Genomic DNA, 12,505 nt, shown 5'->3' with positions numbered 1-12,505 from the left:
CGACACCAAGCTGCATGGTCACTATAATCCAGTATTTATTCCCTACATGCCAGCGTGATTAAGTAGCACTATAACCCTGAGTATGCACAGATATATATAGTATGTCTCCTTCAAGAAGTTCCTTGAAGTATGTTCCTTTTAAATCATTAATACTACGCATTTTTATATAGATAAAATTAAATGGTCTGAGACCCATGTTTAAAAGTTTAAAACAGATGTAAGGGCGTTATCTACAATACAGTATTTCTAAATGTAAGAACGTGAAAGCTGTGTGGACCTGATCTTTTTTTTATCTTGTTTAGTTTTTTTTTTGTCAAGTGCAATTGTATTACAGATTGTAGCCCCTGAATGTGTTATTGGTGTTATATGTTATATGTATTATTGTTTGTACTGTATTAATTTTTGTTGTTGCAATAAAAAAAAACGAAAGTCGTGCATAGCAACGGTCACTAAGGAAGTGCGGCTTAACCAGGAATTCCGGTGTCCATGCAGTAGCGTCTGCGGCCACAAGAGGGAGACACACCCGTCCGCTCTCACAGTGGATCAGCTGTCACACTGCTCACATGGGGGTGGAGGGGATCCCCATTAACCTGTAAAGAGCTTTGAGTGGAGAGTCCACAAAAGCGCTATATAAGTGTAAGCAATTATTATTATTTATAACAAATCAAATTACTTAAGAACATATGAAAAGGTAATGATACCAATAGACAATTCAGCTTATTAGAGTTCTGTGTTTGTCCTGTACACATGTACTTACGATACATGGAATAATTTACAAAGATCCCACTGTGTCCCCCCGTGTAGAATAGATGTTCATAATCTGTTTAGTCTATTGTTAGTCTCTAAGCCGTCAACATTGAAAATCTGCCGTTTAATCATATTCCACTTACTGTAAGTCCACCTGTTCTGATCTGTGGCTTCAATGTCATCCACCATCAACCGACCAACCATTTTCATTCTCTTTAAAACTTTGAAACCCAACTTTTCAGCAGCTGGTCAGAAAGTCAAGTTACCCAGTAAGGTTTATCAAATGTTCCCTTCCAAACATACGCAAGAGAAAAAAACACCAAAGCAAACAATTCTCAAATAGTATTTCCTTGGACTTTAATAATACTACTACATTTAAATGTGATAATATATATATACATTCACTAAACAACTCTAAATGAATTTTCACTGTACTGAGACCAGACCTTCATGTTTAAGAATCACTTATAAAGAAAATATTAAAATACATATCCATATATATTGAACCTTAATATAAATGCTACGGTATTTGAAGTTTGATGTCGGTCTGTCGCCAGTGGCGTTTTGTGTAGACCAGTGTTTCACACTGCCCAGAGGAATCCTGTGCAGACTGATCTTCTGACACTCAGTCTCCCATGGGGTGGTACTGCCCTGCAGAGCAAACACATCACTGATGAACTACCCGGCTTTCAGAACACATGACGGCAAGGCTGTGCTGCTTAAGCATCTCACCGTCTTCCTCCTCATCTTTCGAGAACACCACGCCATTGTCCTCCTGGCTCCAGCACAGGCTGGTGTTTCTCAGCTCGGTGTGCTTGGACAGCTCTCTCGTCAGCTGCGGAGGGAACAGCATCACAGCGCCCGGGTCAGAAATCGGGCTCGGTATGTCTTCCTGAATGAGAGCTGCAGTCTTTTCGCGGTGGGGAGGAAGCAATCGCTGGGCGAAACAGGGAAGCAGCAGCAGACAGTGCCTGTGGCGGGTGATAGTGGTCTGTAGTGGAGGTGGAAGCTGGAGTGAGCACTCTGAAAACACGGGACATAGCAGGATTCGAAGTTGCAGAACAAAGCACGAAGGCAGCCAGAGAGGCGATGTCGAAAAAAGGCAAATCTCTGAGCCGATAGATACCCAAGCGAAGCAGCTAAGAGACAAAGTCGAAGCGAGAAATCTTCAATGCCAAGGAGCAAACACAAGTGCGATCCAAGAGCAAGGTTGAGGGAAACGGGGTCAAAGCATCGAGGAAAACTTGACTAAGGAATGCCAAGGCTAAAGCCTGAACTCCCTAAGACTGAGCGAGGAAGTGATGTCATGTGAGGGCTGATCGTCAATATACTTGGATAAGGAGGCAGGTGATGGCTAACTGTGAGCAGGTGGAACTGATCTTCCACCTGATTGCACTGTCATGGCAACTGGGTGATTGACAGGTGGCCACGTCGGTTGCTGTGGTTACTCGGGAGGGTCTTCGAGCAATCCGATGTGAGCAGGCATGACACAATAAAGCCAGCAAGGGAAACGTCAGCACTTCAATATAACCGCAAGCATGATCTCCAGTATTCTCTCTCTTACATTCCAGTTTAAAGCCCTTACTAACTCTGTAGCGGCGAGGCTTATTAAAATACAGGAATTAAGTTTTCTGTTCCCTTGCCAGTCCCTCTCTCCTTCACTTCAGTGGTGCTTGAGGCCACTCCATTTGGTTCACAATTAAGGTGTTTCCCTAGCTGATAGAGTGTCCTGATAAGGAACAGCTCCCCAATTCCTGAGATTCTCCAGCAACATTAGTAATCTCAATTCTGGCGCCTAAAAGTCTGAGATTCCAAGGTAAAGTGTTATTCAAAGTTGGTTTACGACTCTAAGGTCAGAGGGCATGGTTACTCATTATCAGCCAATCAGGAACTGGTAGGGCAGGTTAACCCCACGTGGGTCATGATGCCCATGAAACTTTAAACCAATGAACAACCTGCAGTTCCTCCAGGTAAAAACAGGCAACACAGACAGCCTGTAAACCGGTTCTCAGGGCAGAACAGTTAGGAAGCGCAGAACAGTTCGCAAGGAAACACAGTTCCCAAGCGCAGGACATTCTCGCAGTGCGCCTGCTGGACATTCAGCCTCAGGGTTCCACTTGAACATCCTTAGACTCAGCCCGGACCACCACATAACGGCCAGTGTGTCTGAGTGCAGGACTTTCCTTTGTTCTAAGAGTTGAGAACGGAGGTAGCTAGCGCGTAACCTCCACCCGAGGTTAGCATCAGCAGCAAGCCTCGTGAACAGGTTGGAGGCTTGCTGCTGATGCTATTCAGCTGAATCACTATTCAGAACTAGCGCTTCATCACGAACAAACCGGTCTTCTTCTTGACCTGCTGGGACCCGCAGTCATTTTTCTCCTGTGCACAAATTTTGCTAGTAAGCCAGAACTAACTAACTTCAGAGAGGCCACTGCTAGAGCATCACAGTAGAAATCTCTCTCACCACGTCGCAAACAGCACCACTGCCTGGCACCGAGCCAGAGAGCGCGGATTGGACAGCAACAAGCCGCCCTTTGCTTCTTTGTGTCTGCAGGAGATCTGACTCCACACAGATTGGATGAGTATACAACATTCTGCATTACAGCTCGAGAATTCAATTGTTACCTTAACCACAGTTGATATCAATTTAATTCCTTTGAGTGATGTACTTGTTTTGAGTATCTAGTGTAGAAGTTGTAACGAAGTTCACTTATGAAACGGTCTAAATGAATGATATACTGAACGTATGTCCTCTTGGTATTGGTAACTCTTCGTGATTGAATATATACCTGTTGTATTCTGCTAACTCTCGATAAGATCTGTTATGTTTATATGCACATTTTATGTATTAATAAATGTATTCTCGTATATTAGTACCTGTGTGTGTGCGTTGTTTGAGTTGGATTCTAATACCATGAAAATAATAATTTTGTGACTCACTGCTACAGTTAAGAATTATCCCAGTTAAGGCACAACCCCTACATTACTGGTGCCTCGTGAGAGGATACTACAACTCTATAACTCCACCCTATATCTTTGTGTCTATTCATATGCACCCTTAATGCAAAATGCCAAAAGGAAGATAATAGTAACTTCTTGTGTTTGTTTTGTATGGTGTTTATTAATCACTTCCACTCCCCAGTTTATAAATACTCCCAGTCTGTCCACAGCTCTGCGCTCAGCTTCTCTTGCTCCCCTCCCTCCACCCCAACTTCACCCTTTTGGCTGCCTCCCTGGCTCATTCTTCACAAATTATTTCCCCAGCCAGGTGAGGTAACACTAAAATAATAAGTACACTATCCCTTTTATATTCATCTGATTGTTTCCTCATTAGTCGATTTTGGAAGAAACTACTAAAATGCTTTTTTTCAACCAAAGAAAATCCCAAGTAATGACTCATATTGGTAGGAACCCACTGCGTGTAATGTGTGACAACCATTTTGATTGAGTGTATTTCTGATTTCTGTATAACGTAGCAATGTGTGGCTCCTTATGCATAGCATTGACTGGATTATCTTTTTTGTCTACTGCAGCTCCACCTATGCACACTGACACAGTCTAGCAGTCGATTTCCTATACCTGGACCAGAAGCCACTCCTCAACATCTGGGTCATTAGGATTCAGTCCCGAGTCCATTAATATCCTCACTCTCAGTACCACCCTCTTCCCTGCGGAGGAAATAATGAAATCAGCGTAGAAGACAATAAAAGAGGCAAACCCCATTCTGAAGGAGCATTAAGTGATTCAACCTGCCTGGTCTGAGGGACAGTTATATGGTCAAGGACGTCAAAACATCACTTACAATATTACAAAAGACTGGTGCTCCGGAGGTGGCTCCAGAGTCTATCCCAGCAAGCAACAGGTGCAAGGCAGGGCTCACCCTGTAAGTAATGCCAGTCCGTCACAGGGCACACACCACAGCTAATTTTGCCCAGGAGGTAATTCAAAACCTACCAGCATGTCTTTGGACTGCAGGAGGCAACCCATGCAAAAACAAGGAGAACATTCAAACTCCATGCAGACTGAACCCAGAGCTCAGGCAATACGAGGCAGCAATGCTAACCACTGCACCCAGTGCACCCTGGGACTGACTCTGGGCCACCACAAGCGCAAACTGGACAAGCAGTCGCGGAGAGCGAAGTGCCGGCGACGTTCCCCGCAAGTTTACCCCTATAAGGCTGTTGAAGTGGCCCCGCAATAACTTACCACTGTAGCAGAAGAACGCGTAGGTGGTATTGCAATAATAGTCATTCCAGGAGCCTCTCGCACTCCCCTGCAGATTCACAGCGCCACAGCTCTCAATGCCGCCATAATTGTTCGGCTCCCCCTCGTACCAGGGGCGGAAAGTGGAGAAGTCCCCATCGGACCACTTCCAGGGCTCGGTGAACAGCCCGATCCAGACTTCCCTGCCTCCGGCTGTGACTCTTACTAACTCATTCTCGCTCTGGCTCCTCACCCGGGTCAGGTGGGTGTAATGTTCTCTGCAAAACATCAGGGCTTCTGTCCAGTTCTTGGCCTCAGCCACCAGGAAGTATTGATCGGCTGCGCCTTCCCCCCCTGAAGAAGTGAACCCCAGTCAGTAGTCTGGTTGAGGGTCACGGAGCAGTGTTAGCAAGCAACAGGCAGGATACCACCTGGATGGGACGCCAGTCCACCGCACGCAGACACAAGCCCTAGGGTCAGACATTCCCAGCAGCCAATTCACCCACCAGAGCTTCGGACCATGGGGGACACTGGAGCACCTGGAGGAAACCTAGGGCCCTGGTGCAGGATTTGAACCTAGGGCCCTGGTGCCACGAACACGGGGAGAACATGCAAACTCCACCTCGCCACCCCAGGATTTGAACCTAGGGCCCTGGTGCCGCGAGGAAGTGACGCTAACTGCTCCTTATATAGCACTTTTCTGGACTCCACTCAAAGCGCTTTAACGGTAATGGGGACTCCCCTCCACCAACACCAATGTGCAGCCCCACCTGGATGATGCGACGGCAGCCATAGTGTGCCATAATGCTCCACACACATCAGCTATCAGTGGGGAGGAGAGCAGAGCAATGAAGCCAATTCATAGATGGGGATTATTAGGAGGCCATGATTGGTAGGGGCCAATGGGAAATTTGGCCAGGATGCTGGGGTTACACCCCTACTCTTTTCGAGAAATGCCCTGGGATTTTTAATGACCACAGAGAGTCAGGACCTCGGTTTTACATCTCATCCGAAGGACGGCACCTGTTTACAGTATAGTGTCCCCGTCACTAAACTGGGGCATCAGGACCCACATGGACCGCAGAGTGAGCGCCCCCTGTTGGCCCCACTAACACCTCTTCCAGCAGCAACCTTAGTTTTTCCCAGGAGGTCATCCAGGTACTGACCAGACTCACACCTGTTTAGCTTCAGTGGGTTGCCAGTTGTGAGTTGCAGGGTGATATGGCTGCATTATTATGACTACACATTCAGTATTCGTGCGAGAAAGACTGTAAAAGACTCATGGGACATTTACCTTGATAGCAAATGGAATACCTCGTGAAAGTGCAAGAGCGATCAGCCCACAACCCGCTGCTGATCATCGCCACGCAGTTCTCCTTGCCGCTGTAGTTGTTCGGTTCTCCCGCGTACCAGCTGGTGAAAGCAGACCTCCTGGCGCCATAGAGGTAGCCCCCCCCAAGGGACCACTGCCACAGGTCCCAGACGTAGTACAAGCTGATCCAGGCGAAGCCGGTGGCCGGCTCGGCGGTGGCGAGGAGCTGCTCCAGATCGGCTGGCCCGCTCACGGTAGCCATGTCCGTGTACTGGCCCCTGCAGTACGCCCGAGCCCCCGCCCATGTCCTACGCTTGCTAACAAAGTGGTAGCGGTGAGGTGAGGCCAACGCCCAGAGGCCTGAAATGCGGGAGGCAGGGTTGAGGCTTAGGAGCAGTGAGTGATCAGCTCGTGATGCCTGGCCAAGCCAGCCAATGATGGGCCAACGCATTGGAGAAGCAAATCCGGTCAGGAAATGGCCTGGCACTTCTCAACCTGACATTTGTGGCTGTCGTTTTGAGTGGTTTCATCTTCCCTGGGGGAGAATTTCAAATGGGTCTGCCCATGCACTGTGAAGTGGCACAGGGGCTAGAGCACTGCAGTTTCTCAGCGCTGGGACGCTGGGTTCAGCTCTGCTTCTGGTCTGGTTTGTATATTCGACACTGTGCTCACACTGGGTTTCCACTGGGTGCTCCAGTCTCCTCGCCAGTTGAAAGGCATGCTGGTATATTCACTGACGTCTGGGACAGTTAGTGCAGGTGTGAGTGTGTGTGCCCTGTGATGGAGTACCACTCCTTGTGCCTGCTGGAATAAGCTCTGGCTGTGCCACCACCCTGAACTGGATGAGGTGGAACAGGTGGGAGGATGGAATATTATATAATCAAGAGCACCTCTGATATAAATGTCGGGTGGAACGATAAATTGACACAAAGCAACAGCATCAACAAGACCAGATGATAATCGGTCTAAGGAGGTACAACCTCCAAGTTGATAGGCTGGTGGCCACAGGTTTCTTGATGAGCAATCGGCCCCTCAGTTATTTCTGTACTTCGCTCAGGTCCAGATGAGCGGACGAGTCCAGACGATCGCAGGCCATACAGAGGGATTAGCGGAGGCCGAGAAGCGGGCAGCAAATGAAATTCAAATGATTTAAACCAGAAACACCTGACAGATGACGTCTAACTGCAGGGTTCTGGCGTGCAGGCGGGGAAAACAAACTTTTGATGCAAAACTCAGGGAGGCGACTCAGGGAAAAGACTGAGGTGTTTATGCTGATGAGTCGTTTGCATCCTCAAAACAATGTGGGTGAGCCATAAGCCACAGGCACAAGGCAGGACAGATGAATGACTACGTTAACACAGGGACACCAGCCCATTGCAGGGCACAGATACGCCCACACTCACATCAGGGCCAATTTTCCCAAAAGCCAATTGACCCTCCAGCATGTCTCTGGACTGTGGGAGGAAACTGGGGCAAACCTATAAGAAACACACATGAACTAGAGGGACATACCACCTCCAGACAGCAGACAGCGGAACTGAACCCAGGGTTCAACCACTCCAGTCATTATACATCAAATGAAACCCAGTTAACTGATTGAAAAGGATCTATCCAGGTGAGCCAAGTGCTTAAGAGAGGTTAGCCATCTTGAACCTGCAGAAAGAGACTGTACCCCCAACAGAAAAAGTCTTGAACAGGTGTGCATGTGCAAAACTCTTTGCAGAAACTCCAAACTCTCCTCGCAAAGCACATAATCAAAGGACATATCAATGTCCTTTCCTGGACTCTTAATGGCTTGAATACACTCTTTATGTAATTAGACTCGATTGGCGCTGTTACAAGGCTCTCACTCATATAAATTTACTTGTCATGCTGCAGGACCAGGAGTAAATAACAGTGCTTTGATTAATTAATAAAGGCCTGGATCACCTTGACTACAATCAATTAAACAATTGGGCTGTTAAATTAAGTAACTGAGGAATCATTGGGAACAAACATAAATAAAACAGGTGATTCAGGGTGACCTATAAGATTCACTAGACCTGAGCTCTCCCTCGGTCAGGATCAGAGAGCCCTGTACTGACTGGACCAGAGTTACAGACCCCTGGACTGACTGGACCGAGGCGCTGGCCCTTTCAACACCGAAGTTCAGAGGTCTGAATAAATCTCTTTTTATCTTCCATCTCCGCCGGTCCAAATTGGAAAGGAGATTACAATACATGTACTGTTTATAATCAATTTTTTTAAACCAGCCATAAATGAACCTTGGCAAACTGTCTACAACTGTTCACCGTTTTTTTTTCCTCTACAACACTATATAAATTTGTGACCAATTCTAAATAAAGTAAACAAGTAGGAAGTAGCAAATGGTGTATTTGAATGAAGCTGAACACATATTTCTTTGCCTCTTTACTGGAGAATATCAAAAAGGTGCTCCAGGAAAATCCTAACAGGCCATCATGGACATCTCCCCTCTTTGACACGCTTGTGAGAATGAAGAGCACGTTCAGCAACAGACTGATCCAACCGCGGTGCAACAGGGGGCGCTACAGGAGGTCATTCGTGCCTTCTGCCACCAGACTGTACCACTCATCCACTGTGTGCCTGGGATGGGGCAGCACTGACTCTGACCTGGTTTTGGACTAAACAGTAAACTCTGTGCTTCCATCGGGTTTTTTCCCCGTTTACAATTGTTTTTTGTGCAATACATGCCAGGGACTTTTGCAATATATTTACATTGTGCAATACAACTTTTTTGTGTACTGTTCTGGCTTGCTCTTTGTATATTCTGGACTGTGAGCGACTCTTCTTAGTGCACTTCTCACTGACTGTACTGATTGGATTGTGTTGTTGTATTGTTGTATCATATCGTTACTCTGTCGCTGTGTTGACAGTGCTGCTGTCGCACTGCAATTTCCCTCACGGGATCAATAAAGTATCTGTCGATAAGTAACCGTCGTTGTGTTTCAGATAGTTACAGAGAGCTGGTGACACAGTTCTGTTCACATACTGGGGTTGCCCTCCCATCTATCCAGGACATTTATGACAGACGGTGCTTGAGGAACGCTCTAAGCATCATCAAAGATCCCACACACCCCGGCTACAAACTGTATGACCTTCTACCATCTGGAAAACGGTACCGGAGCATTCGGGCCCGGGCTACCAGACTCAGAGACAGTTTTTACCCCCGCACTATTAAACTATTAAACTCACAGCCTCTCTCACTCTCACCTCACCTCTCACCTATGATTTGAACCTCATAATGCCTTACCAAAAACTCAAACACACATTGAAATCTACCTCTACCTTACATGTCAAAAAGCTCACTCCCCATAATTTCTATCCTTTTATTTCATTCTGTTGATGCATGTTTTTACACATCTGACGTTGTTTTGCACATTACCTGTTACCTTTTGTTGTTTTGTACATTGCCTGTTGTTGTTTTTGCACACTGCCTGTTGTCTCTGTCTTTCTTTTATTATACAATTGTATTGTTGTTTTTTTGTATTACTTATCGTCTGAGAGCTAGCTAAATAGCTTTTCGTTCTACCATATACCTGTATACATGTATGAGTATAATGACAATGAACTTGAACTTGAATACTGTGCAGTAATGCAACATCATCCATCCAAACAGAGGTTCAGGGTTAGTAAACACAAATGAAAAAAGGACACACTAACCTGAGACGATCAAGGTGAGGCATGCCTTCTTAGCCATCACTGCGGGTCGGCGAGCTGCAATCAGAGAAACACTTAAGAGCTCCTTTCAGATTTCTTTGATTTTCATTTAGATGTAGTTTCCAATTAGCTTCTGGCCCTTAGTGGCCCAGATGGGAGCTTGGCTTTGCCGGACAAACGCAACATAATAAAGACATAATACATGATCAATTTACCAAGACCTGAGATGGAGTGGCGTCCTGTCCAGGGTGTAGCCTGCCTAGTGCCCTTTGCTTGCCAGAATAGGTCCTGTGGTCCTGAATTGATAAGATCAGATCACTTTTATTAGCCATATTCAATTTCTTGTATTAAGAATTTGTCTTTTCGCAGACCCCAGCTTGTTCTCCATGAGACACACAGACAGGGAGAGAGAAGCTGGGGGTCAGAGCGCAGGGTCAGCCATTTATACAGTGCCCATGGAGCAGCTGGGGTTCAGGGCCTTGCTCAGGGGCCCCAACGGAGTAGGATTCCTCTGCCAGCCGCTGGATTTGAATCGGCAAACCCTTCCAGCCACAGACACAGAGCCTTAGCCACAGAGACACCGATTTGTTTTTAAATGGATAAGCAGTTACTTAAAGCAAGGTGATGTCATGAAAATAAAGGAGAAGCTGATCATTTTTCATCTTTCTCATCAGGTTCTCCCTGGGTCAACATCACTTGACCGGTGCAGTTTCACTTAAGGCAGAGCCTGGCTTTGGAGTCGTCACTTACTTCAACAAAGCAACCGACCACTCCCTCTTCAAAACAGGTCGCATCACAGGCTACAGTGAAATAAACACTCTTTTTGAGCCCTGTCGGTACGCTGGGTACTCCAAAAAAAAAAACCCTACCCGCTTAAAAGTTCCCAGACTCTCAAATGAACAAGGCTTTCATTTCTTGCAGGTTTGGACATTGACAATCTTTTAAATGTCCTGAAATTTCCCTATAATCCTTAAACGCTCCCTCCACACTCTGAAACAATAAAATTGGGATTTCCAAATAGGTCACTCATTCTTACACCTCATTTCTGAAAATTTGCACTTTTTTGTGCATTTTTTTGTCGCTTTGCATGGCTCCTGGACATTTTTTTCCCCTTTAGTTTAGTCACCACTCACCGTTCTCCTCCCCTCTGGAAGCGGGGGGTGTCTCTGACCTGCCTGGGATGCTGGGTAGACGCGGACTGTTTCCAGGCCTGTACGGCCCTCGGTCTTAACTCAGGTCACCTAGCTGCGGTCCCCATGGAAACCATTTGGGCTTAGCGAGGTCCAATCTAATTGGTTCTCTGCAAGGCTTGGACAATATTCAAATCGGACTCCCCCCACCCCGTGCCAGGTGTCTAGGCAAATCAGTCTCTCTGCTTTACTTTGGAATCATTTAATTTTAATCCCTGGCAAATCAATTTCATTTGCACTCAAGGTTTGGATTTATATCCACTGGCGGGGGGATAAATGTGTTTTCTTACGGCTAGGGTCCAGCAAAAACATATACGACAAGACAAAACACTGTCAACAAAGAAGGTGGCGCAACAAAGTTTTAGCAGATTATTTCAGAAAATTAGTTTACACTGTTCAGAAGTCAGACGGTGGCACGGTTCTGGTACAGCGGTTAGCATCCTTTGACGGCCTGGCACCCTGTTCATCAAAGGTACACTGACAGGCTGAAAGAACTCTTTAGTCTGAAGGAACTGAGTCTCTTCAGTCTGAAGGGAGTGTCCCACACTGACAGGCAGGAGGAACAGAGTCTCTTTAGTCTGAAGGGAGTGTCCCACACTGACAGGCTGAAGGAACTGAGTCTCTTTAGTCTGAAGGGAGTGTCCCACACTGACAGCCAGGAGGAACTGAGTCTCTTTAGTCTGAAGGGAGTGTCCCACACTGACAGGTCTGAAGGAGCTCTTTAGTCTGAAGGGTAGTGTTCTACACTGACAGAATCTCTTGAGTCTTGAACATAGATCAAAGTGTCAGTGGATCCAAAATCCACTGACAAAGTCAACCCATCTGATTTCTTCGGAATGAACCGTGAAACTCCAACCACAAGTGGAAACTACCTGAAATTGAGAAGAGGCACCAACATTGTATGCACTATTCTAAATGAGATCCTCCTACTGTGCAATACAATCTTAACACAACATAGTTTCATCTCTGCTGGCAGCTTTTCCCATATACTGTATATTCTAATCTATTTACTTCAGTACCACTTCGCATGTGTCTGCAAATGTCTTGTTTAGCCAGCAAATACTCGTCTTTTTCAAAAACAGCTTCAACCTCAGTGGGTCCCCTTTTGTAATGGCATTTAGTACCAGCATGCAAAACAAACCTAGGTTGAAGGTGCAGGATCGTGGCCATAAGCCCTGCTATTTACTTTGCAAATTACAGCAGTGAAGTGGCGTTTCATTTCCTCTCGACCCGTGTGCCACAGGGTTAGATCAGCTTGTCCTGAGTGTAAAAGACTAAGCCCACTGGCAAAGAGGTGCTTAACCCACCCAAGAAAAGTTCAATTTCTTAAAAATAAGGGATTGGCGATAAAAAAGGCTGGATCTTGGGTTCCCCT

General features: G+C 46.3%; 2 protein-coding genes across 2 annotated transcripts in view; both read right to left on the bottom strand.

The window, feature by feature from the left end:
- LOC148666772 (scavenger receptor cysteine-rich type 1 protein M130-like) overlaps positions 1 to 12,505 on the bottom strand; it is a 361,406-nt gene that overhangs the window by 31,600 nt on the left and 317,301 nt on the right. The window lies entirely within an intron of this gene.
- On the bottom strand, positions 1,400 to 9,980 carry LOC148666799 (macrophage mannose receptor 1-like). The gene is made up of 5 exons (XM_088632555.1): positions 9,944 to 9,980; positions 6,245 to 6,622; positions 4,954 to 5,304; positions 4,327 to 4,415; positions 1,400 to 1,582 (listed from the first exon to the last, which is right to left on the bottom strand). The coding sequence occupies exons 1-5, from the start codon at positions 9,978 to 9,980 to the stop codon at positions 1,415 to 1,417; spliced, it is 1,023 nt and encodes a 340-aa protein (XP_088488681.1). The 3' UTR covers positions 1,400 to 1,414.

This window comes from Lepisosteus platostomus, chromosome 5, assembly GCF_059453375.1.
Source record: "Lepisosteus platostomus isolate fLepPlt1 chromosome 5, fLepPlt1.hap1, whole genome shotgun sequence".
In the NCBI taxonomy this organism is placed as follows: domain Eukaryota; kingdom Metazoa; phylum Chordata; class Actinopteri; order Semionotiformes; family Lepisosteidae; genus Lepisosteus; species Lepisosteus platostomus.
This window is presented reverse-complemented; position numbering and strand designations above follow the sequence as displayed.